Source organism: Dermacentor andersoni, chromosome 11, assembly GCF_023375885.2.
Source record: "Dermacentor andersoni chromosome 11, qqDerAnde1_hic_scaffold, whole genome shotgun sequence".
Classification (NCBI taxonomy): domain Eukaryota; kingdom Metazoa; phylum Arthropoda; class Arachnida; order Ixodida; family Ixodidae; genus Dermacentor; species Dermacentor andersoni.
Window position 1 is genome coordinate 3,349,408 of NC_092824.1, and position 27,616 is coordinate 3,377,023.

The 27,616-nt window shown below is 47.5% G+C and overlaps 1 protein-coding gene across 5 annotated transcripts in view; it reads left to right on the forward strand.

The window, feature by feature from the left end:
• The window catches only part of Aldh-III (Aldehyde dehydrogenase type III), a 232,690-nt gene that overhangs the window by 107,770 nt on the left and 97,304 nt on the right, over positions 1-27,616 (forward strand). For all 5 annotated transcript variants that reach the window (XM_055064319.1, XM_055064320.1, XM_055064316.1 and 2 more), the window contains exons 7-8: positions 6,122-6,479; positions 14,126-14,196. In XM_055064319.1, the coding sequence (XP_054920294.1) occupies positions 6,122-6,479; positions 14,126-14,196 (429 nt within the window). The remainder of the gene's footprint in view (positions 1-6,121; positions 6,480-14,125; positions 14,197-27,616) is intronic.

A 27,616-nucleotide genomic window follows, 5' to 3' on the forward strand; every position in this document is an offset into this window, starting at 1 on the left:
GCCGTCATGAATGACAGACGCTCCCGTATCCACCAGCAGTCGCATGGACACGCCGTTAACTACGACCGGAACTTCCAAATCTTTTTTAGTTTCAAAAGCGCTTACCGTCAAGACAGACGTGGACGGCTGCCCTGCGGAAGTTGAAGACAGCGTCTCTGCGGAAGAGACGTGTTGCACCGCTGTTCGGGTCTTTCGACATACCGAAGCGAAATGGCCCAACGTGTGGCAGGCGTTGCATCGCCGATTTCTTGCTGGACAGTTCCTGTAAGACGCGATATGGTTCCTGCTGCCACACCGATCGCATGCACCACGGTTCCCGGGGGAGCCATGTGCGAAATGTCGACCATCTTGGCGGTTTCTCAAAAGAAGTCGGTCCTCTTGGCGGCTTCTCGGAAGAAGTCGGTCCTCTTGGCGGCTTCTCGGAAGAAGTTGGTCATCTTGGCGGCTTCTCGGAGGAAATCAGCCCTCTTGGCGGCTTCTCGGAAAAAGTCGGTCATCTTGGCGGCTTCTCGGAAGAAGTCGGTCATCTTGGCAGCCTCTCGGAAGAAGTCTGTCATCTTGGTGGCTTCTCGGAAGAAGTCGGTCATCTTGGCGGCTTCTCGGAAGAAGTCGGTCATCTTGGCGGCTTCTCAGAAGAAGTTGGTCATCTTGGCGGCTTCTCCGAAGAAGTCGGTCATTTTGGCGGCTTCTCAGAAGAAGTTGGTCATCTTGGCGGCTTCTCGGAAGAAGTCTGCCATCTTCATGGCCTGCCGAACTAAGTAGGCCATCTTGGCAGCTTCCCGGAAGAAGTCTGTCATCTTGGCCCGTCGACGGAACGCCAAGTTGAGATGCCTCGATTCTTCGTACATTTTCGGAGCCGAACGCGCGGTTCGCTCGATGCAAGGCTTCTAAAGAGCGTCCAATTTCTTCTGCCTTGTCCAGGGGCAGGGTTTCGCCATGGGCTAATAACTTTTCGCGAACGCTGGCGTTCGCTACCCCATGTATTATTTGGTCTCGGACGCGCTCATTGTAGGTTGTGCCGAAGTTGCACTGTACCGCCTTCTCCTTCAGTGCGGTCATGAATTCCAGGAATCCTTCTCCCTCGGACTGCCTTCGACTGGTGAATTCGTGCCTCTCCGCCAGAACATTTGTTGACGCGGCGAACAGCCGGTCAAGCCGCATGACAGTTTTGGTGACTGCACGCGCGACTGCACGATGTGAGAACAAGCAGACGAAACAGAAGTACATCTCTCTTGCGGCAGTGTGATGTAAAACAAAAACATGCAGACATTTGGTTTGTATGTTTATTATTTCTCTAAACTTTAATTCATCAATTGAAGCAACAGATTACACGAATAACAGATGTTGCCTTGAATAATTTTTGAGGTACATAGATGCACTGGCATATGCACGTCATCCTCCAGCTTGGAGTGCGGCTGCCGCGAGGAGAAGGGAAAATGGCAGTCGGTCTGAAATTTCAGATATTTCCGCAGTCCGTAGTGATGTAATACTTTGCAGACATGGTCGTTATCACACATTGGATGCTCTGCGCTTGTCGGCTCAAAATGGCCAGACCTGGTGATGGCCAGGTCTGCTGCCACTCCTTTAAAGAGTGGCAGCAGGACTTATTTAGGACATTTGTGAAGCAAAGATTTGCAATGCCCCATTTAACCAGCTTGGAATGACCTCCAGTCATCCAGCACAGGTAATCTCTAGAGATACTAAGTTGCAAACCTAAAAACCTAAAGGAGGCATCTACCGGTAGTTCATGCATCAGGGCATGCGGTGGCAAAGACTGGTTGAATTGGCAAAGTACATCGGAAACAGCAGGCTCGAAACCTTGACTTTCACAAGAAAACATTAACAAAAAGTCATCCACAAACCAGAAAACCTTTAGAACCACTGTGTTGTCAAGGCAGCTAGCAAGAAGTCGGTCATGGTAAGCAAGAAAAATGTCACTTAAGGTTTGTGTTATGTATGAACCAATCCAGTCACCACTTCTTCGAATGCAAATATGTTTCTTCCATGTGGCAAACGTTGATCTTAAGTAGAATCCAGGCAGCTCAAGAAGGCCACTCACTGAAACAGCAGAAACATTCTGGAATGCAACTGGGCCGTAGTGGTCAATACAGTCCTCAACGCATTGTAGCAGCATATCGTGTGGCAAAGAGTAGCACAAGTCTTTGATGTCAATAGAGCAGGCGTTGAGGCCCTTGTCATTTCTTGAAATATACGCTATGATGTCATTAGCCTTTCATCAGAACAGAGTCATCAATTGTTAGCAGGTTAAGTTTCTCCTGTAAAAACAAAGCAACCACTTTCTGCCATGTCCCCTTCTCAGAGATAATGACTCATAGCGACCAGTCACCGGCACTGATACTTGCGTCATTCGGTGGCTTTTTGGAACTGAACGTGTACTTGACGTCTACCTATGCCACGTGGGACAAAGGGACTTACTTGCAGAAGGAGGGTATCGGTATTGGTTCCTCGATAGCACCTGTACTCAGCGACTTATTTTTAGCCAAATGTGATAGGAATCTTAACATACAGTTGCATGGTTTAAACATTGTTCATATTTTTAGATACGTTGACGATTTCTTAGTTCTTCTTGATGTTCAAAATAACGGTGAATTCACTGTAGCAGTGGAAAGTGTGCTTGATGTTTTTATAGATGTTTTAAGTCCCCTAACTTTGACACATGAGCTTTCTGAAGAGAATAAAATTTGGTTTTTAGCCCTGCACCTTCAATTGGACACATGTGTGCTTGACCTTTGAGCCAGGGGTGAACAAGTCTTTACTTCCATTTGGGTCTGCACACTCTAAACTCATGAAGAGCTGCATTGTTGTCTCTTACCTTTCAAATGCCTTGAAGAAATCCTGTGGGCACAAGACAGAAGAAAAAGCTTTTGGTCGCAGGTATCCCACCTCAGCGCAGCTGGGTATGCCTTATGTTCGCAGGATAGTGCCGCGGAAGCCCTACTTAAGAAAGGTAAAAGAGCTGGTCACCCACGGACACAGCTCACAGAAGGACAAAGTCATGACAATGCAAAGAAGGCAGTTAGTTCCTATTTTCATGGAATCTCGCACAACCTTAAGAAGGTTGGCCGGAGTGCAGATGTTGATGTTTTTTCCGTGCCTAAAAAACTGGTGTCACTGAGTAAGCAAACTTGTGCTGTTTTCCAAGAGAAGGCCTAGTGTAAAACTAATCACAGACAGCGCTTCGCACAGTATGTCCAGTATGACGTATATGAGGTACCTATCTCATTTAGTAGTCTCCATTGGTCAAACCGGCCTATGCATTAACGATCGGCTTAGGGGACACCACACCAATGTTAACACTATTCAAGGTCATCTAGGTGTGCACTGTCGCGACTGTGGGTAAAAACCTGCCTTCAACAAATGCAAGATAGTATCTAGGAGAAAATCAAGCCTTACTAGAGAAATTATCGAGGCTGCCGCAATTTCATGTGCAGGAAATAACTGTATCAGTTGTTTTGTGATAGCCTTGTGTGAAAAAGAGCTGGCCTACCTTGATTCAAATGCCAGGTTGTGATAGCAGTACGCGCAGGTTCTGTGCGCATGAATGATCTTCTTGCTTTTTTTTTTTCCAAGTGTTTGCTTTAAAACTAGCTGTGCACTGGTAAAATAAACATTTTTGTTGAGTCAATGCTGTGTCTGTGTACTTTGTGTGCCTCCTTTGTCTCCTTCAGTTCCTTTGCTGTAGCCTTCCAGCATGTTCAACCGACAAGCCCAACTGGTTACTCTACTTAACTCAGTGCATACAGATTTCAGTAGCTCAGAATAGACTGGGATACATAGTGCAAAAAATGACACAAGGACGAAGCAGGAACACGGGACGAGCGCTCGTCCCATGTGTAATTTTTTGCGCTATGTATCCCAGTTTACGATTGAACTACCAACACGTCCAAACTTCTTCCCTGCTAAAGGTCGGAATAGACCTTTGTCAATAGCATTTCTAGATATTAAAGGAGCCTGTGATAATGTAGAAAGGGAATTGTTAGGGGATATTCTTGAGCACGGAAGCATAGAGGACAATTTCGTAGAGCCGCTGAGGGAGATAAAGACAACTGTGTACAAGTTGTTTGGGAAGGTTGAAAAGGTAATGAAGTGGTGGGAATTCACCAAGGACTGAAACAAAGATGTTCACGCTTTGTGTTAAGGGCATAGAAAGACGACTGGAAAACAGTGAATTAGGGTTTGATTTATTCTACATGCATAATGGACAAATGGTGCAACTGACGCTCCCTATACTGATGTATGCGGATGACATAGTGCTACTAGCAGACATTAAAAGAGATTCACAGAGACTTGCGAATATTTGTGGCAATGCAGTGGCAAATCTAGGCCTCAAGTTCAGCACAGAGAAATTGGGAATGATGATCTTTAATGAAGATATGAGTAATTGGCTGGTGTCAATTCAGCAGCAAATCATACCCATAGTCAAGCAATACAAATTTCTCGGCGTATATATAAACAAAGGAAAGGCTTGCTCAAGCACCCACCAAGAGAATTTGAAATAAAAACAGGAACAACGCAACACAGGACGAGCGAGTGAAGAGCACAGGACAGAGCGCTCTGTCTGGCAGCGCTCTGTTTTGTGCTCTTACTCGCTCGTCCTGTGTTGTGCTGCTCCTGTTTTTATTCTGAAGATGGACCAACCAGCCCCATTGAACACAAGAACTTCAAAGTAAAGGGGAAGCGGAATGCTGCAATAATCAAACACATAGCACTATGGGGCCACAATAAGTATGAGGTGGTGCGTGGAATCTGGAAAGGAGCAATTTTGCCAGTACTAATGTTCACAAATGCCATTCAGTGCTTAAAATCGAATATCTTGTTGGGGTGGGAAGCTAACCAAAGATCTGTAGGCTGCTTAGCTTTGGGAGCCCATGGTAAAACCACAAATGAGGCAGTACAGGGTGACATGGGTTGGGCCTCTTTTGAAGTCGGAGAAGGACAGAGCAAAATTGGTTTATAAAAATGACTCGGGAAAATCGATGAAAATAAATAGGCAGCTAAAGTGCTCAAGTTATCTGTACATGAAAAGCGTGGACACAGAATGGAGGAAGAGGTCAAGAAAGTTGGCACCCAAGTACAAGGTAATTGAAACTGTAAATAGAAAACCATGAGTCATCAGAAAGTGAGAGATACAGAGAATGCTAATTGGATGCAAAGAATGGAAACAAAAAGGACCATGGAGATTTACAAGAATGAGAAGAAAGAACTTGGAAGAGAAAATCTGTATGGTAACACAAGGTCAGTGCCTTGCTATTTGAGGCTCGAGCAAGTGGCCTATAAGGACAAAAACATGCCGGAGCAAATATTCAGAAATGCATGTGCATGGTGCAGCAAAAATCCCGAGACCACTCAGCAAATCCTAATGGAATACAAAGGGATTCACACAGCTAGATTTTTAAGAAGAAAAAGTTAGATGAATACGAAATGCTAGATATAATACATCTGTATCATACCTAATTAAATCAAGCAGGCTAGGCGACTATTTGTCACTGCCCCCTTTCAATGGGGATGCCAGTAAATCATCATCATCACCACCAGGATGTTCACCCGCAAGCAGTGCTGGGCAGCCACGCTGCTCACCCTCATCCCACCCTTGTCACCAACTCTTACTGTTTAATAAATACGTTTATTAGAGAGTGCCCAGCCTCCTCGGCTGGCCAAACCGAACTGTCACGCCGTGTACCATGATGCCTTATCTAGGTGGGTCAACTTCATGCCTCCTCATTGCTCCGTAAATGCAGTGCCATCTACGATCACAACACTTCGCTTCACATAGATTCCAGCATTTGTTGTTGGATTTGCAAAACTCTTTTGTAACTATGTACGGCCTGAAGAACAGGTGTATTATTTCAGTGCAGGTCAGCAGCAGCATTAAGTTCTTGTACAAAATACATTTGTGCTGATTTCCTCTAATTACATATTCTTTGGTTATGCAAATGAACTAGAACCAGTTTGAACCCTTATATTTTTCACTCCAGATTTGAATCGGAACTTAGCCATTTTCGGTGTACCGAAATGGAAACCGTGATGAGAAAAATTTTTGTTGAACACTCTGCCCGTAGTGCTGTGTCAAAAGGTGCTGTTGTGTGTTTTTGTGGTGCAGCCCCGTGTATGTGGATGCTGCCGTGAACCTGGAGGTGGCCTGCCGCCGCCTCATGTGGGGCAAGTATGTCAATGCGGGCCAGACATGCATAGCACCCGACTACGTGCTCTGCCACACAGCCGTGTATGCCCAGTTTGTGGACACGTGCAAGAAGGTCATCACGGAGTTCTACTCGGAGCATCCCAAGGATAGTGCCGACCTGGGTCGCATTGTCAACACCAACCACTGCCGAAGGATAGCCAAGCTGCTGGAGGGACTGCCCATCGCATTTGGCGGGGACGTGGACGTGGACAGCAAGTACGTGGCACCTACCCTGGTCACCGAGGTCAAGGTCACCGACCCTGTCATGCAGGAGGAGGTGGGTGTCTAGCAATCTAGAGAAAAGTTGGCGAAATTCCGAAATTGTTGGGGAATTTTTTTTTAGTGCCCGAGTCAACGAAAATGACTTAGTTGACTGAACAAGTTGCAAATTCATGTAGCTCAGTTACTCTGCTGAGTTTTTAGGCTCTCGTGCACCACCCTAACTTGGCTTACTTGCACCAAAATTCTGTCCTCAATTGCCATATTAAAAAAAGCTATTCATAAATTATGTCAAGCACTGGCTTGACATAATTGTCTCCAATATTTGGATGTGTCAGTAAAACCAACAGGAATTGAAAGTGCATACCGAATAGGCTGGTTCAAGCGCAACAAAAGAGACTTGTCATTGTGCATTTTACACATTTCAGATAAAGAGCACATTCTGAGAGTATTGATTATTTTAAACTCCTGAGATTCTGCCCACGACTCTGAAGCACTTTCCTTGGGGGGCCAATGAAAATACCATATTTGATGGCAGGCGCAACCTTATGAGGTATACCAGCCTATTTTAGCAATAAAGGTAGAGATTAACCGGGAGTTTTGCAGTGCTAGTGCACGCATGCCAGCTTTGCTTCACAGCGGAATGAGGGCCTGCTACAACTGAGCAAATTTTTGCAGCAAGTCAGTTCTGCAGAAGCCTGCAAGGTTTGTGAAAGGGAAAATTGTCATCCATCTGACTGTAGCATGAAGCTACAACAGAAAGCCATATAGGTTTCTTGGAATGAGAGCTACGCAGATCAAGAAAAACTTGGAGGGTGCCTCAGCTTTGCCTTTAAGAGTGGAACGCGATAGCATTGAAAGCTTCTCACTTTTTGTGGCAGCTAATGTAACTGTAATGTTTACTGGGAAATGCTGGCAGCAAACGCTATGCACAAAGGTGAGCTTTCTGGCAGAAATGTGGCCTCTTGCGTGGGCTGGTTCTAGAAGTAGCGCACAGCCACGGCAAAAAAATTCCTTCATTTTCAATTTCCTGTTATTGTTTTGCATATTTAATATTTAGGTCTAAGAGTCTTTAACATAAAAGGCATGCACATTCGGTGCTTTGTTTCATGACATTTGTTTGTGGGCTGTCATTCTCAAAATTCCGAGGAATAACTTTGTCAAGAATGAGAAGAGACAGGGTTAACCGAGGGACACAATTTTATTAATCATATCATGAAAAGGCAACAAACAGACTAAGGACAACATAGGGGAAGTTACTTAGTCAAGAATATAAGACAAGTTATGAGCAACTTTAGTGATGGAATGTTGTGGCAATATAACCTGCATATACTGCATGTCATATAGCAAGGGACTGCATATGCATATACCTTAATATATGCGGAAATATTCACTCGTGAACAACTCCGCCGACACTGGATTTTCTATGACGTGGAGCCCTTAATGATATTGCATTAAAAATTCGTTCCCGTCCAGGGATAGAACCTGGAACCAAAACCTTTCTGGGGTGTAATAGAGTAGCTGCTTGGGCTGGTTGGTAATGTACAGTAGACAATCGGCGCACGTGCAGTACGCCTGCGCTGCTTGCCGATCTCGAGCCAAAGAGGAAGAGCCTTCTCCTTTCCGCGCCCAAGTAACCCCGCCGTTAGGCGGCGTTAACAGCCCAACACTCGCGCCATCTCTCGTACTGCGCTTCAAACACACCGACCACCGCGGGCACCAGGCCACGCGGCGAAGCCGGAACACAGGAGACCGGAGCCATGCGGGAAAACAACATATCAGGGGACGCGTGAGAGTCGCGCATTCTCACACCGGTCGCGGTGAGTCGGTCTTCCGTTATTTGTCGCGCGCCCATCGGCATGTTTTGTGGATAACAACTCGGCTAGCAGGCATTGGTCTATGAAAGGTGCAATAAATGCCCTCGTGATTGTTTACACTACTGTGTTGTCATTCCTTTGTCCCAAGAGCACTGGTCAGGACCCCACAACAGACACGTGTTCGTTCGCTTTCTGAAATAGTTTCTCTTTCGCGAGACATCAGCACTGGATTAGTAATACGTTTTGTTGGGCAAGTTGCTTCTTGGCTGAAAAGGAAAAATTAGTAGCGCCAGTCTGCATTGTCATTTCATGCTCATTTATTTTGTGGTAATAGTTCTTTTTTCCTTCCCAGCACTAGGCTCATTGAAGTATTTGGCCGTTTCAGTTTCCTTTTTATCAAGCTTTATTCTTTGGCTCTTTTGTAATGATATATCATGTACTTTCGCACTCTATAAATAAAGTAGATTTCCATTAATTAGACTAAAGTTAATTTGGTTTTTTTGCTTAGTTCAATCCTGACTGAAGGTCACCGCCGGCACCCGTAGTGGCAGCATGCCTCATCGGAGCTTAGGGGACAGTGAGAACGCATAACTTCCAGAAAAAGCCTATTTCTGGCCAGCTCTGGCAAGATTTTTAAGCAATAACGCGAGCTCACTATGTCCAATTATGGTAGCTACCAGAATCTGACAAGTGCTTTCATTTTTAAGAAAATTGAGTAGAAAACTGTCTGCACAGTGCAACAGTTATCAACAAAAATTGCCTTAATGGTGTTCGTACGTATACCACATAACACTACTGTATTGTGGGAAAGCCGACTTCAGGAAACCAGCTGTCACTGCACAATAGACCTTGCCCACATTTCTTGCTAAAGCATCGAGTGCATGTCAGATTTCTATTTCGTTTAGAAGCTTTAATGGCATTTCAACATTAGTTTTCTACTTTGGACACACAGAAAGTGGGTGCACATTTGATTCAGGGGCATGTTAGAATTAGGAATATACTGCCAAATGCATCAGACAGTGTGTTTTGGCTTCTTTTTTTTCAGCTTCTTGTTTAATTCGTTCGCTTTTGAAAATAGTTTCTCTTTTGCGAGGCATCAGCACTGGATTAGCAAGATGTTTTGTTGGGCAAATTGCTTCATGGCTGAGAAAGAAAAAAATAGTAGCGCCAGTCTGCGTTCTCATTTCATGCTCATTTCTTTTGTGGTAATAGTTTATTTTCCTTCCCAGCATTCGGCTCGTTGAAGTATTTGGCCAACAGCGCCCTTGGCACTTTACATAAATAGCAAACTTGGCACAGTGCCAGAAGCGCTGTCTGTAGATGTGTGGACAAGTCTGGTGCAGAATCACGCGAAATCTCACGAGAGGGAAACTATCTCTGGTCGCCCGAAAATTCCTCTCCCAACAGTTGTCTTGGCACAGTGATGTGGTGCACACACATCACACTGGACTGTGAGTACATTTCGGTGAAATGGTGCTGATTTTGCGGTGTAGCAGTTCAGTGCGCAAACATGCACTTATGCATCAGGGAAAGCTTAACAAGTTAGTTGTCTGCGCAGCTGCCGTGCCAGCCCAGTGGTCCCAGTCAAATTTTCGAAATATTCCTTTTGTATTGCCACCGTCATTTATTACCTCTGTGTTATATCACACGGTTGTGCCAGAGAACCGGATTTTTTCAGGGCATTGGAAAAAAGAAAGAAGAAACTTAGTAGCATGTATTTTAGGGAGCGTTTTACTGTAGCGTGGCATTTATTTCTTCGTAGGTGCTTGTTGGAAGACTCAGATTTGTACATGGCAGTTAGTGCCTACTACCGTTTAGTATGTAGCTATGCCACATTCCTTCCAGGTATGTTTTAATGAGGTTCCACTGCACAAGCATTTGCACTGTCTTGTTATCTCACAAGATATTGTTGAATCAGTTTTGATTAAAGAGATAGTAAATAAAAATTTTTCCACTGAGATTTTTAATTCAAATGAAACCTGGGGTGCTTTAATTTGAATTAAAAATCTCGGTGGAAAAACAGTGCATCATATATACAGCACTGTTTTTGCAAATAAATTGTTGGAAGATACTAAATTTAATTATTTTTTTTGTAAACTACTGCACCAGCAGCCTTGTCACAAAACACAGAGTGTGACGTCAATGCTACCAAACACTGCTGCCGAGTCCTCCAAGATGGCTCTAGCAGTTTCTAGCGATGCTGCTGTGCTCACTCTGTTGCAACCGGCATTGCCAACCATCGCATCGCCTGCTCACTAGCGTCTCCCCCCCCCCCCCCCCCCCCCTGTATGAAGTGGTACAGACGGTGGTGAATGACATGCAATGATGCTCAGTTTCTTTTTGCACTAATATTGTGGCATACAATGTTTCTGGACACATGGCATGGGCTTGTAAAGCGTAGTCCATCTAGATCCAGCACCCTTGCTTATATGCTCGAAAGATGTTATATCCTTCATGATTACGTTACACTGAGTTTTATACTGGCAAAAAGATGACAAAGAAGGGAACAAGTATGTGGACGGATGAGCGCAGTTGCTTTACTTAATCATATCCTTGTCAAGAAGTAAAAACAAACATCTTTAGATGACGTTGCTTTGTTCTACACATTTGTCATTGAAAAGTGCCTGCGCTATTCACAGCGGTGCGCCATTAACTAATAGCCGCCGATAGGGCCAGAGGGCTATAGATCACTGGACACCACGGCTGATGGCGCTTGCCTTGCAGCTCTACCTCGTCATAGAGCACCTATTTTTGCCAACATGATCAACATTCCTACCGCTATTTTTCACATGAATAAAGACAGTTGGTTTTCTCGATGCCACCAATACAAAGAGCAATAGCGCAAGCCCAAATACGTTCCTTGCTGAGGCAGTTGGTGGTGTGCTGCCTGCCTGCAAAATGCCCTCGTATTCTGGCTCCCTATCTTGCCAGTGGTTTTTTTGCTGAACAGCCACACTTTCGACATAATTTTATTTTGTTAGTTACTATTTCGTGCTGGCAACAAATTGTAGCCAGTTTTTGTGCCAATGTGAACAATGATAGACTCAAACGCGTTAGCTGGGGTGATCAGACCGGTGAGGAAGAGCCTCCTCCCGATGGCACGTGCTACTATGTGGCAGGCACTGTCACGCCCAATTTGTGCGGCACTTGGTGGCGGCCGTCCGATCACCGCTGCCCTTGTATGACAAAATCTAGGCAGTTTGTCTTTCATTTGGCATGCACTCCGACGCTGCATCCTGTTGGAATTTGTTGAAAATCATTGATGTGATGATGTTGCTGCAAAAAGTCAGCTGCTGGATCGTACCTTGTGTTTGAATCCAATAGTCGCTTTAGTTAGCACTTTGCATAATTATGTGCTAGTAAAGCCGACAATCCTATAGGCAAGCAAGGAGCCCCAAAATATGACAAGGAAAGCGTTGAAAAAATGCTGAAGCACCTGCTAGAATCAATGCGCGTGATCCTTGCGGTCTCCAGACTGCAGCCGCTCAAAGCGCCATGCATGCCCTCGGCATACTGGAGCTGCTTATCTCTGCTCTTTATGTAAATTAGTCCTTTCTTGCTACCTGTGCTGCTCACGCAGTAGAAGCCCACAAACAAGCTTCTTCGTTGCGCGTTTTTGTGAAGTTTCAATTGGATTTGTGACTCGAGCCATGCTCTGGAAGCCAGGTGACACTTCTGAATGACTTTTTAAAGCTTTTCCTTTGTCTTTGCCGCTGCTGCTGCCGCCACCACTGGCACACCGTGTTGGAGGGGTGGTTCAGAGTGCGTATATGCATGGAAGGAGTGTGGCAGAGAAGAAAAGAGATGCAGTTAACTCTTTTGGACCTCACCAATATGCATGTGCACGATGCCCTCTGGATGCTGTATAGCAAGTCTGCTGTATAGCCAGCCACCTGCGAAATGCTTCGCATAACGTCGATTCCCACAGTGCATGGGATCTGGGGCCGTATTCTGTAGCAGTTCGCTTTGGAACCGGTTCGGTCTGGCTGTTACCATTGGTCGGCGCTTCGTTATCGTCATCCCTGGTGGGCGGGACAACAAATTTTGTTGACGTTACACAGGTTGTCACTTATCTGGAAAGGAACCGGTTCCTTGCTACGAGAGGAACCGCGGAGAAGTGGTTTGCTCGAGGGTCGCGCGCGGTGGCGAGCATGATGTCTAGGGTTACTAGGGCAACCGTGGCTGCCGGCTAGTCTCGCGCCAGCTGATGAGCCGCACCTAGACGAGACGAGACAGCGACGGCAATGGCGGCTCCTTTGGTTGTGCTAGGTTGTGCTGCTGGCGAGCGCCGAAAGACAACAATGCGACGAGAGGCAACGACGCGACGCGTTCAGCATGGTTGAAGAAGAGTTTCGAAGGCATTTTAGGCTCTCCAAAGACATAGTGCGACGTCTTTGCAATGAGCTAGAAGAACATCTCGAACCTCAAAGATTTTGTGGCGTCGACACTACGATGAAAGTGCTGTGCGCACTGCGGTTTTTTGCCACCAGGAGCGTTCAACAGTGCGTCGGGAATGAAGAAGCGATTGCACTGTCGCAGCCTTTGGTCAACCGGATCATTACAGCCGTCGCCAAGGCCATTACGATTGTGGGCAAAGAAAAAGGATGGGTTAGATTCCCATCCACGGCGCAACGGAAAGCCACCGTCAGCTGTGCTGGCCCAACACACATGACGCCTTTGCTAGGTAGGGGTGCTCCTCGACAAATGAAACGAGTATTTCGCGCTGCCTCGCTGAAACATGAGGACCCAGCCGCCTGTCCTTGTGCGACGACATCGTTTCGGTTTCGGCGTGCAAACAAGTCCAATACGTAAACAAAACGAAGCAAGTTGTTTGCATAACGTATGGCCTACCATCTAGCGACTAAATAAGAAAACAACACGAATAAAATTTCAACTCCCAGTAGCCGTCTGCGCCGCAAGCTCACATTTATTACTGAAAATTATATTTGCAAGTGTTCTATACAACCAATGTTTTTTTATCAAACCAGCAACATCCTTCAATTGCTATACCATCCCCCAAGTACAAACAAAAATGATGACGTGATCTTCCAGCAGACCGCTGCTCGTTGATTGGTTCCCCTCACGCCGCCCCGTTCCACTCTTTCTCAGAGTGACGTAGTCCAGACGTAACAGCCAGACCGAACCGGTTCCAAAGTGAACCGCTACAGAATACGGCCCCTGCACAATTTTTGCCCTCCCCTTTTTACAGTGCTCACCAGATACTCCTGTCCTCCCTGCCTTACCCGTCATTCCTTCACCTCTCTCGCTCGGTGCGTTCACAAAGCACTGCTCTGCGCATGCATTCGTCAGCCGAGCTGTGCCAAGGCTGACTGTCCGCGTCTGTATGCTGCTGCCATGGGTAGGCAGAGGTCACGTTTGTTGGCGCGCACTCGTAAACCTCGCTAAATAGTGATCTGTTCTGTGTGATATGATTACAGTGTTTTGGAATAATCGTTTCTTGTAGGTGCAATCCGATGCGTTCTTCATTTCCTAAATTTTTAATGAAATGCTGCAGACTTTACAAAGTCCAAGCATGAAGAACAAAGGAAAAGTACCATTACAAAAAAAAAGAGTGAAATTTCATATTTTTATTCAGTATCCTTGTAATATATCTGTGCAGCCATTACGACGCCACAAAATCTTTTACGTAATAGAGCTGTGTCTTAATGACCCTTTCTTGGGAGCAGAAGTTCTTGTTGACGACACCAACAGCTCAAAATCTAGTACTAATGTGGGTAGACTTGCCTGTGTTGATGTATTCACTTCTTTGCTTTGTGGATTTAAGATATAATTGAAGGAATACCAGAGTGCTGACTTCTGGACAACGATGCTGTTTATGGACACAGTAAAAAATTGTCTAGTCTAATGCTTTTGTTATGCCATGCAGATCTTTGGTCCAGTGCTGCCAATCCTGAGGGTGAACAGTGCAGACGAAGCAATTGAGTTCATCAATGAGAGGTTGGTGGATTACGTCCCTCGCACATACCCACACTTTTCTTTCCTTTTTTTTTTCCCATTGAGTTGCTGTAGAGCTCGCCAAACTTGGTAAAGTTGTGACGTTCTTTGAAGAATTTGGTCATAGCGATATGGTAGGGTAATAAGCGAATATTGTTTAGTAAAGTATATCTTTAGGCCTGTAATCTGTTTTTTTCTGCTGTAATTTTGTTGGACGTATGTTGCTATACGTTGAGCATGTCATCCCTGAGCATTACATACTTTTTTAAACTTGTGGGCTTCCTGTTTTCCTAACTGTATAGATGTTATCAAGCTCAAATTGCAGGAACGTCGGGACATATGGGAAACCTTTTACTGTATTTGCATGAACCTAACGCATAGCATATTTCTGAAATAAAATGAGTCTGAAATAGCCAGTGTGTTACAATCAGGTACGAAATCAAAACTGCGTTTGTGGCATTGACAACAGCCTACCGTCAGAGCTGTCAGACGCAGTGTCATTGCTATTACAAGATGACAGCAGAGCACGTTTTCTTAAAGGTTGCTGTGAGTTCATTTTGGGCTTGACTACAATCACTCTCGGAGATAATGTATTTACTCAAATGTAATGCAGCAGCGATTGTAACTTGAAGGTAGGCTTTCCAGTCACGTGAAATAAAAATAAAACCGCGAATGTTTCGTGAGATGAACAGATAAAGAAACAGTACCATTATTCAAGGGCTTACAGTTTTGAAACGAGTTCTACTGCTAGGCACAGACGCAGCAAGTTGACTGGCAATGTCGGAACCAGCGCAAGACTTGCAGTGCCAAAGCGTCGTCTTCTTTCTGTGTGAGCAGCACACTTTGCTTCTACGAGTAGTGCCTGTCATCCTCATTGCATCGGCGTCTGAGGATGAGTGAGCTTGGGTGGTATTCTCGGGCAATCACTTTCGGGAAATGAACTTGACTCGGTGCCAAACCCATCCCCAGCAACTGTGTCTGGCACTATGCCAAGCTCGCTGTCTTCGAATAATGCCCAAAAGTGCCGCCGGTCGTACACCAGGTCTCACGAAAATAAAAAACTATCTCCGAGAGTGATCGCCCGAGAATTGGGTCATTTTCCATGCCATGGAGCTCATTTGAGATTAAGCACTTCTTAAAAGATTGCACAACCATTTCATTCGGGGGCAGAAGGCAGTACCGAGCTCCTACGAGGTACACAGATCAAGCCCTTTCGGTTAAAGAGGGCTTCCGCTGGTTCACCATCCATGAATCTTTGACTAGTTGACGTCAAGCTGCCAAACTGCAGCGGAGCTTTCCAACTCCTTGGCCATTAACATTGCTTGTCTCTCGAAGTGGACATCATACCAAATGCACTGCGTCATCGTCACGTCGTGACTGATCCTAGTCGAAGTGTGAAAGCCGCAGGGCACGGCGGCACCTTTAACTGTGACACCAGTCGCAAGCACATCGAAAATGGTGTCAATTCGAATCGATCAGCTTTGACTTTGGTAGACTTGTCTATGGATTAGATTGAGACGTGAAGGTACAGTTGCCAACAAAATGCTAAAGACCGTGGTCTTAGAATATTTGCTTTAAAATCCTAAATTTTGGTGTTATTCGAATGTAACGTGAGGGTGGAGTTTATGCAACGAAAGTCACGAAAAAGAACTCGTGTTACTAACAAGTAAATATGGTACTATCATTTGCACGAGACTTCGTGTCACTCTGCATCAGATGCTTCGGCATATTGGTCACCAGCATTTGTCGTACTGTGCCACTTTTCAAAAGTTTGATAGTTACGTAAGATCTCATGAAAGTTATTATAGTACACTCAAACCTTGTTATAACAAAGTTGAAGGGGATGCTGAAATTACTTCGTTATATCCATTACTTTGTTATATAGACTACAGTTGAACGTCGCAATCACAAAACCGGTGGGGAACGCGAAAAAATTCGCGATTGCGAGAATTCCGTTGTTGCGAAATGAGACAGCACAGATAGGTAATGCATTGTAGAACGAAACTTTACTGTCAAAATTTCGTTAGCCTACTTTGGCAAGCTTGCTCGAGGATACAGAACGGCCTTGCCGACAGTGAAAAGTGTGCCGCATGCATCGATCAACAGTGGCAGCACTGCCATGTTCACGGTAAATTGATTTCCAAGGTACGATCACTCTTGCTAGATCTTGTGTAACTCGGCACCACACGCAGAGCAACAGCGCTCCGTGCATGCAGCTGCATTTCTCCAGCGCACACCGTCGGCCGTAGGCGCCGCGAGGTCGCCAGTCGCCAGCAAAATTGCCGCACGACTGGCCGCGCACTGCAATTTTGCATGTATTGGCAGGCTTCTTTCATGCTCAGATAGACACTTTTAAGTAGCATGTATTGAGGAACAGAAAGCTGTATAGGAAGTTTTTCATGTCGCTCTACAATTTTCTCATTGACACTTTTAATCTAATTGTAATGTTTGAGAAGTTGATTAATTAAGACTAATTATCTAATTAGGTGGAATGAAAAAAATAATTAGGGTTTCTCCAAGTGACAAACAAAATTACCTTCTTTCGGTCCAGCTACGTGGCATTCACATATTTTTAAGCTCTGGCTAAAAATACCTGGGACACTCTGTATGTGATGCAGTTGTCTGTAAACAATCTTAGTGGGACAGTTATATCAGAAGGCAAATCATTGAAAGAGATAAGAAATAAGAGGCCCCGGAACACTGCCTTGAGGTACTCCAGAGAAAACCGGTTTGGACCTGGATTTAATTTTATTTATTTCAATATAGTACTGCTCACAAGAGTGGAGGTAGGATGTAAACCACTTAGTAGTGTTTGCACTTCTAAATATTTCATTTATTTTTTAGCAAGAGTTTATGATTTATCTTTTATCAAGACTTTATCATATGCTTTGGCAAAGTCTAACAAAATTAGGTCAATCTGTCTTGACTATTATTGTTTGTGAAAGATTGTGGACTGTCAGAACAATCTGCGTTATTGTAGACAACACCTTATGAAAACCATGTTGCACTGGTGATGAAAAATTGGAAAGTTTCCAGATAATTTGAGAGATGTCTACAGACTGTACGCTGAAGTACATTGTTATACCGAGGTTTAACTGTACATGAGAAATGGCGAAACCAAATTCAGACAGTAGAACATCCATAAGTATAGCCAGCAAGTAACACTTTTAAAGGTGCCAGGTGAACACTAGATGACAGCGGTTCTTTTGTTACAATTTGATAGAAGTCAGCGGTTCTTTTGTTACAATTTGACAGATGTAGCAAGGGCTGCTCACAAGTGGCAACTGCTCATCTGCTCCCCGCCTGTTGTGCTTGTGCAGTCAGCTGTTCCTTTATAGCCAAAGTACTCTCCTCAATGCAGAATTTTTCTGCTAGTTACTTTAATGCCACGGTTCGTACGATCCCAACCAAAGTTCCCTGCCAGATAAAGTAAAAACTTGTGTAAAATAAAGGAACCAAAACTGATCAACTGTTTACTGTTTACTTTGATCTTCTTCTTCCTCTCTCTCTTCGCTTCCTCTTCTCTTGACCGGGACATTACATCCTCCAGGTCTTTTATTGCCATCCTTCCACGGATGGTAAGGCACCAGGTTACCTACATTTGTAACTTCTGTCCTGCCTGCTGGTCATTCAAAGTGCACCGACTACAGTATACCTTGCTACTTCACCATTTTGAGGACAACATAAGGGCCTGCGAAAGCATTTTTCGAACCATCAAGACCTTTTCGTACTAGCGCCATGTCTACAGGTTGTATGTTGGGCATGTGAGTTGCATGGCGTGAGTTGTGGTATTTCTTCATTGTACATTTATACCTATTGTATTCCTCTGACGTCTTCCTGCTTTCTGGAATATGGATTTTCCCTACTATGCTGAGTTTGTAGTCTGCTGGTAACCACGTCATCTTCAGAAAGGCAGCAAACTGAGGGCTACAGCGAAATCGTGCTGTACGAGATTGAGTGTGATGCCTAACCCTGCCTCGAAAGCACACTTCCATCCTCCACGAAATTCTGTGTATACAGAAATGGTCTTCAACTTTTTAGTATGAGGCGTTCCGCTAGTGTATTTCCTTCCGGGTGGTATGGTGCTGAAAATCTCAGTGATACCGTTTTCTACTGCCCACTGACGGAACCTCTCGCTGCAGAATTCAGGCCCATTGTGAGAGACAATCACCTTAGTGTGTCTAAATGCCTCTCTTACCATCATTGCAATCGCAATGTTTGCATCTTCTCTTCCGGGTTTGGCTGCCACCATACGTGTGCACTGGTCCACAGCCACGATAAAAGACTGAGTTCGGTGCACAATCTTCTCTTTCTTTTTGATTGCAGCAAAATTGACATGAACGACTTCGAAGGGGACATCTGAATTCACAGGAATGACCATCTGGTTTCCTTTTGGGCGGAACTTGGCTTTGATAGTCTGGCATTGATGACAGGCCTTGATGTAATCCTCTACATCGGCTTTCAGGTTCTTCCACCTAAAACGTTTCTGAATCTTCCAATAGGTATGCCAAAAGCCATCATACCCTCCTGAGTGTGGACTGTCGTAATAGAGCCGCAATATTTTAGATATGTAACTTTGAGGGACAACAAGCTTTCCATCCACTATTTTTAGCTCTTCAGTGTCTTGCCATACACTTACGACATGTGCCCCTTGATAGTTGTTTATTGGCAGCATGTGCAATCTTGATAACACGTCTGTGTCAGGTAGCTTTTCACCAGGTCTGTGTCTAACATCAAAAGTGAACCGCTGAATTTCGCTAATCCATCTTGCCAGTCTTCCCTTCGGTTGTGTAAGGCTCAGAAGGTATGTCAAAGCCTGATTGTCCGTGAAAAGCTTGAACTGGCGGCCCTCCAAATAACTCTTGAAGTATTGTAACGCCAGCACTACTGCTAAGGCCTCCTTTTCCGTAGTTGTGTAATTTACTTCCGCTTTTGAAGAAATGTAGAAGTAATAGCCAATGACCTTTAATGCGCGCAAGTTTCGGAAACTCCGAATGCCTGTGATGCGGGCCGATTTCCATCCATCTCGGCACACGTGATCGCATTCCTTTTAACTGGTGGCTTCGATCTTGGTTTGAATCTCTTTGGTATAACACTGCTCCTGTGCCATAATTGGACACGTCAATGCAGAGCTCATAGGGTTTGGCGAAATTTGGCAATATCAGGATGGCATACCTGCCAAGCCTCCCGATTCGCCCGGGAGACTACCAATTTTTCATTGAGCTATCCGATTGTACGATCACTGCCTTATATCTCCCGAAAAGTGGTCTCAGCTTGCACGATAATGGTTTTTGCGAAATTTGCACCGCAGAATCCACAGCTACATTGTAATCGTCAGCATCACCAACAACGGCCGCACTTGCACAATCGGTATCATCGACTAAGCAGCCAACCACGGTGCCTAGTAAGCCGACCAAAGCCAGAGCCAGTGTAGCTCCTGCATTTCATGCATGCCTTCCTCCATGGTACATCTTGTTACTGCTGCTTGTGTGTACGATTAGTGTTCGCTCGGCCATCTGTGTGTGGTGCACAGCGTAAAGTTAGAATCCTTCTGTGCTTGATGCCATGGCGCTATCAAAGCCCAAGAAAAGGTATTTGCAGAAGTTTTTGGGAACTTATAATTCTGAATTCCTATGCTTTTTGACATCTAGAAAAGAACGTTTTGCATTCTGTACAATATGTGCATGTGACGCCAGCGTTTCTCATGGTGGCAAAGGCGACTTGACAATGCACGTTTCCACAGCGAAGCATCAAAGCTATGTTTGCTCCGCTGAGCAGCAAGGCAACATAATGAACTTGCTCCGGAACAACTGCGACGACAGTATCATGTATGCGGAGTGCCTGTTTACGGGATTCCTCGTCGAACACAACTTACCCCTTATGTCAGCGACCATGTTGGGCCTCTTCTACGGAAAATGTTTCCGAAATTCAGTGAGGCGAGGCATTATGGATGTGGACATATGAAGGCAAGTGCAATTGTAGGAGAAATAGCATCAAAGGTGCAGAGCACGATGCTGGAGACAATCAAGCACCGTGCTTTTGCTGTTGCGGTCGACGGCAGCAACGACACTACTGCACAACTGTACCTGATTTTGGTGACTTATTACGTCCAGGAATGCTCGCACATTGAAAGTTGGTTACTGAGCACTCAGGTACTCCACGGGGAGGCAACAGGAAGAAAAATCGGAAACTTCATGTTGCAGGCAATGGAGATCTTTGACGTGCCCGTGTCAAACTGCATTGCATTTTGCGCCGACAACGCAAACATTATGTTAGAGAAAATAAAACGGCGTTGCCGTAGACTTAAAGTAGGCACAAGAAAACTTGGTTGTAGTTGGCTGCCCGTGCGAACCTTGCTGCCGAGAAAGGAGCCGCGTGCTTGCCGGCTTTGTTTGTTGAGGTCCTTGTGGAAATATTTTATTACTGGGAAGAGAGCTCTAAACTCAAGGACAAGCTGTCTGAATTTCAAGAAATGCACAGTGTGGAAATGCGAAAAATTTTGAAGCATGTACCGACTCGTTGGCTGTCACTAGGCAAGTGCCTGAGAAGAGTGCTTGACCAGTGGCAATCTCTGGTTAGCTTTTTCTTAAGTGAAATCAAAGCAAGGAGGCGGTGCCCATCCTTTTTAGAGTCTCATCAGATTCCTTGCAGGCCCAAACCACCAGGAGGCACAAAGTCCGACGAAGCCACTCGCAGGTGTAAAGTACCAACCGAGAAAAAGGATGCCCCAGCTGCAACAAAAGCCAAAGCATTATCCGAGTCTGTAAGACAAGAAGCTGTTCTCACTTGTGAAGAAACGCTGCTTCATTTTTTGACCTCTGACTACCTTTCGGATTTTTTTTAAAGGTGTGATCCCGCTTTTCGAGAAAGCCAATTGCCAGCTACAATCACAGGCAGCTCAAATACGTATTGACATGTGAACTCATTTATCTTTTACGGGTGAGTGCTTTTACCGCCTAAGAAATGTTATGGCTCAGCGCAGGACGCGCCTACATGTATGTGAAGTTTCTGGAATGTTATCGATGCTTCTATACGTTGTCGGTTGTCGCCGAACCTTGTGTAATCTGATCGCATGTATGCACGACAGGAAGGGTGTAGAACTTTCTGGAAGACACGCGGGCACCGGCGATTACTCTGGAATGTTCGATGGTTCATGTATAAAAGCTGACGCGCTTGACCTGCTGATCAGATTTCAACGATCGCCAACTGTGTTCACCACTTTCGCCGTTCTTTGAGTGTAGCCTGTTTTTGTGGGCACAGGTTCGCCCAATAAAAGTTACTTTTGTCTTTCACAGTATTGCTACTGTGTTCTTTGCGGTCACTACCACATGACATCTGGTGGAGGTGGTTTACGTTCATGTACTAGACTCCCCCACAAAGCTGTGATCCAAGCCTGAACGCGGAAGACAACACCAAAGTTGCCACGAACCAGCCAGGTGCCACGGGCTGCAAGTGCCCCCTGAGCACAGACTTTTGCCTGAGGTGACCAGGAAGATGGTCGCTAAGTCATCCCCAGTGGTAGCCCTGGCGTCCCCCATCATGCTACAGCAGCCCAGGGAACCACCGACGTGCCGCGGTTCCACATTTCAGGACCCGGAAAGCTGGCTGGAGATGTATGAGAGAGTTGCTACGTTTAACAGCTTGGACAGCGACGACGAGCTGCGACATGTCTATTTCGCATTGGAGGACGCCGCCAGGACGTGGTTCGAGGATCGAGAAGCCACCTTAACGACGTGGAAGCTGTTCTGCAGGGGCTTCCTGCAGACATTTACTAGTGTCGTGTGAAAAGAGTGAGCCCAAGGTCTACTAGAAACCAGAGCGCAGCTGCACAATGAGACAATCGTGATCTTCGTGGAGGAGATGGCCCGTCTATTTTGTCACGTCGACCCGGAAATGTCTGAAGAGAAGAAAGTCTGCCTACTCATGCGTGGTGTGAAAGAGGAACTTTTCACCAGAATGGTAAGAAGCCCACAGAAGACCGTCAACGAGTTTCTTCGCGAGGCCACAAGCAACAAGAAGACACTAGAAATGTGGAACCGGCTATACAACCGCCGCAGCAACTCAACAAACTACGCTGGAGTTAAATCACTGGCCACCGACGACGAGAGAGGGTGGTCATACAAGAGGAGCTTCAGAAGCTGTTCCCTTCATTGCAACCTCAAGTGGTCTCAATTGCCGAAATCGTCAAAGAAGAGGTTCAGCGATCGTTTGGAGTTCCCGAGGTGCACCCACAATCACCACAGACCCAGCCGGAATTGATGACCTACACAGCCGTCGCCTGCCGTTAAGGTCCCCCTCCACGACCACGCTAGGGCCCTTCACGGAAGAAAAACGAAAGTGCCGCAGACAAACTTCAGCCAGGAGTTCAAGCACGTCAACAGGGGCACGACAATCGCATACATCGAGGAAATTGTGGAAACCAACAATACGTTTGTCCTCTCGGATTCTGGTGCATCTACCCCGACGACCATAGTTCCTGAACCAGACTTCGACATCAATCCAAGTCTCTCCATGAGTAAGCAGCAATAGCTTAGAACTCTTCTTAGATGATACAAAGACTGCTTTTCGATGTCATCGACGAACACCAGCCGCAAAGCGTCACATAATAACCGAAGAGTGTGCTCGACTGCTCTGCCAGAGCCCTTACCGAATTTCGACGTGAGAATGTGAAGCTATTAGGCAGCAAGTCGACGAAATGCTGCGCGACGACATCATCCAGCCATCGAAAAGCCCGTAAGCATCTCCTGTAGTCTTGGAAAAGAAAAAGGACGGAACCCTACGTTTCTGCATCTATTATCGTCTGCTGAACAAGATCACAAAGGAGGATGTATACCCCCTCCCATGGATAGACGACGCATTGGATCGGCTCTGCAATACTATATACTCCTCGTCGATGGACCTTGTTGTGTTGGCAGGGGCAGGCAAGTGGGGGCCCGCGACCAGCGAACGCGCAGCGAGCGCTGACGCAGAGAGGCAGACGCGGAGCCAACTGCTCCTGATGAAAACCGGACAAGGACTGAGCCGGTTCGCGGCTGTTTATTACTAAAAAGGGACTTCACACGCCAGATGACACCTCCAAATTGGTCCCAGCTTGTCACATGACAGAAGGGGGGTGCGCCATCTAGCTAAACTACTAGAAACATAAATGTATGATAACACAGAGATCTGGCAGGGGGCGACACTATACTACATCATCCCCCCCTGGAAACAAAGTAAGCATGCCGTGAAACGCGCACACATGACCCGCACTTAAGTCCAAGGACAAATTCAGTTCGTTCCCCCCCACGCTCACACACACGCACCAGATGCACACAAGGCACGCACTTAAGTCCACAACAAATTCAGTCCGTCCCCGCCCAAGTTCACATACACGCGCACCAGTCTTGGGCACCAAAACACAGGCAGTCAGTCAAAACAAAATCCGACAAGGAACACGACACAAGACTTGCTGCACCGCTACAAGGAACACATTTTACACCTGTGTGAACGAAAAGTGAACTGTCTCCTAAATGTCACAGCGAGGCCCCTAGCCGTGGCATTTCGAAGACGGCAATACGCTCTAGATTCAAGAGACATAATCATCGAGCCACGGAGGCCGTTTTCTGTCACGATGAGGACGCGTGTGTACCCCAGAAGAACTTTGGGGGTTGCGACGCGTATTGGTCGACTTTGAAGACCCAGTCGTCCCACTACTATTTCCCTCCCCCTGGTTAGACAATTGAATGTGGTTGTCGCTCAAAGCTGGAGAGGTGTAGCAAGTATGTGACGCCCCCTCGGACATAATCTTGGTTAGCCCGCCAAGCTCGGTGGCCTGCTAAAGCTCGGCAGCACTCGACCTTCTCAAGCCAGCCACGGCGCTCGTTAAGACGCTGGGTGAGCTGCTTGCCATACTGCGCTTGCATTTTAACCCAGCACCGTCCACGCTAATGGAGCGTTTCCGCTTCAACAACCGGAGCCGCCGGGAAGGAGAGACCCTCGGGCAATTCGTTGCTGCGCCACGAGGGTTAGCGAGTGCCTGCGCCTTCGGGGACCAACTGGACTCGCTGCTCCGGGACCGTTTCGTCTGCGGAATCAACAACCCCGCCATGCAGACGCGACTCCTGGAGCTTCCCGACCCGTCGCTGGACGACGCCGTGAAGGCAGCGCTGGCAATGGAAGCTGCTGCCAAGGACGCCGGCGAGATTTCCCGTGCGACTGGCTCACCGTCGGCGGAAGCGGCAGTCAACAAGTTCGCGACAAAGGGCAGTACCTGCGGTCGCTGTGGTGGTGCCCACTCCCCTTCACAGTGCCAGTTCTCTCAAGCACAATGCTTTACGTGCGGGAAAACTGGGCACCTGGCACGTGTATGCCAAAGTGGGAGGACGAACAGCAAGCAGCAGCCAGATTCAAGCCCAGGTACAACACAAGCCCGCGGCCAGGGTAGCCGTCGCAAGGGTACGCGGCGGAGGCATGCGGCAGCAAGCTCAAGTTCTTCCTCGGCCAGGCTCCACGTCGTGGCCGAGGACCCGCCGATTTTCGACATGTGGCACACAGGCTTTGTACCGTCGTCTGTGCCGCCATACATGCTGACCGTCGAAATCTGCGGGCACCCCATTTCCATCAAGCTGGACACGGGGGCCAGCGTGTCTGTAATGGCCGGGAAGCTCTTCAAGCGGACTTTCCCCGGCGTGTCCGTCGAGGCTTCGGGCGTGATGCTGCGCAGCTCCTCCGGGCAACTCTCCCAGGTCCAGGGTCAGGCACAGGTCAGCGTTCGTTTTGGCGACAGGGAGGCAACCCTTCCCCTTTACTTAACGAAGGCGTCGTCGCCGGCGCTGCTGGGCCGAAACTGGATTCATGTACTGGGCATTCGTCTGCCAGAGTACCCGGAAGCCAGCCTGCATGTGATGCAGAGCTGCCAAATCTGCCAGGAGCATCAGCGAGCCTCGCGTAATGTGGAAAGCACCCCCTGGCCGTTCCCACAGAGACCCTGGTCCCGCCTACATGTGGATTTTGGGGGCTGTGGCGGTGGTGGCGGAGCAGCCTCCCTGCGCTTGGAGGACCTGCAGAGCCAGCTCGAGGAACAGCGGGAGCTGGCATCGGCACGGCTGCTGGAGCTGGAGCAGCTTCAGCTTGACCACAAGGAGGCCCTGAAGACGGTGGAGCGGCTGCGGATAGAGCTGCGGTCGCTGCCCGAGAGCCTGGTGGTGAGCACGGCAGAGTACAAGTGCCTGCAGAGCCAGTTCTTCGTGCTGTACAACGAGAGCATGCAACTCAAGACTCAGCAGGACGAGTGTCGCTCCTTGCTGTCGACAGCCAAAAACTTGCACCTTCGCCACATTGAGCAGATGGAAAGCGAGGAGCTGGTTGTCCAGAAGAAGCTTCGCTCTGAGGTCATCCGCCTCGAGGACAACATCGCGCAGATTCGTCGAGAGTACGAGAATCTACGCACTGAGTTTGAGGCGTCGTCGGTCGGTGTCCAGCGAGCAGGCTCAGCCAATCAACCGGGAGATGCGGCACATTATAACGAGCCTGCAGAGCCGCAACAGGCAGCTCAAGAGCGAGGTCTCCCGCAGGAAGCGCAAGCTGCGCAAGGCTCAATCAGAGAAGCAGAAGCTGGCTGCTGACCAAGGGTGCCGTCCCGGGCCTTTGCCAGAGTCGGGAGCTCCAGTTTTCGCTAGGAACTTCCGTCCTGGCTCACCCTGGTCTGCCGGACAGGTGATGTCTCCTGCCAGCGCCTCATCGCTGCTCGTTCGCATGCCAGATGGGGCCAGGTGGCATAGACACGCCGACCATGTCAGACCTCGCCTCGGGACCTGGCCAGCACCCTCGACTGCCACTGAGTTCCAGCCCGCAGGACTAGCGGCAGCACCAGTCGCTTCCAGTGGAGTACCACCTACCTCGGAGGCGGCAACCGTAGCCAGTGGTGTGGCACCCGTGGGACCGGTGTCAAGCCCGGCACCACTCGCAAGGCAGACCACTACGGACCCCCCGGATGGAGCAAGGCTGGCTCAGGCAGCACCCGGCGTTGCCACACCCGACCCATCAACACCGGTGCCCAGGAGGAGTACTCGACGGCGGAGGCCACCAGACCGTTACTCGCCTGGGTAGCAGGCACCATCGACCCAGCTAGGGTAGAGGCAGAGCCTCGTAGTGTGAACTTGGACGTTTGTTTGATGAGTTTAACTTGAACTTGGACATTTGTTTGAACTTGGACGTTTGTTTTTTATTTAACCCTTTCGCTGTCACGGACGTACCGGTACGTCATCGCGCTTCCCCCCCACGGTGTCACTGACGTACTGGTACGTTCTCTATCGTGCGTTCAAAATTTCGCGCCTGAGCGCAAAGCAGGCGCTCCTGGATTTGCCACGCCATCTGTTGACTCTTTCTACAAGTTCGTATATTCGCCCCGACCTGTGTTCATCCATGTATTGAAGAGTACGGTGCGACTGCCACTCCCCACTTTCTCCTTGCTGAGTGGCGCGGTGGCTCCGCGTTCGCTGGATCATGCGTCGCGTGCGTGTGGTTATGGGTTCAAGGGTTGTTCTGTAATCTCCGTTGGTTTGAAGGTTTTCATTTTTCTTCTGTTGGTGGGCCTGCTACGGCGCGTCAAGTTCAGGCGCACGTGCTGTTGCCTCTCCAAAAAGGGTGACTCGATTGCTGCTTTTGCTCTCTCGCCGCACCCTCGCTTCCGACTTGCAGCAGTAAACGTAAAGCCCTTCGAACTTTGTTTAGCCTTTTTCCATCTCCCTCTGTCTTCTTGATCACGCAACGTCCCATTTCTCTCCGTTGCGCGGGCGACTGAAAGCGCATCCTCCCTGCGCGGTTACTTTCGGATGGCTCGGCGCGCGGGACCTTCGTCTGCTCATGGGAGCGGTGGCTGAATTCCGATTCAGAATATGAGCCGAGCTCGGATTCGGACTCGGAGAAAGTCGCATGAGAGGAAGAGGGTTCCGCATCGTCAGATTCGCATGTTGAACGGATTTTATAGTCAGGCTGATGATGATGATGATGTTTACTAACAACAGCTGCAGAACACTGAAATGTGCATATTGCATTGACTATGTTATTTGTATACCAATCATAATCAAAAATAAATTGCTATGTTCATTCCCTGTTATGCTCGTTCCCTGAAACCAAGCCGACACTGGGGGTGCGTCACGGCCAGAAACGTCCGACAGCGAAAGGGTTAACAAACAAACTGGGGGTGAGGGGTTGTAGCAAGTATGTGACGCCCCCTCGGACATAATCTTGGTTAGCCCGCCAAGCTCGGTGGCCTGCTAAAGCTCGGCAGGCAACATTGGTCGCCGAGCCACAATAAACACCGACGAGCACGGCGGCTCGCCGGTCAGTAATCATTCAGCACCACCACGCTGCGGGGCGTCCGTCTATCGGAGGGTGCCAGGAGCCCTCCCTTGTTCACGACCCGGGTTGGATCGTGACAAGA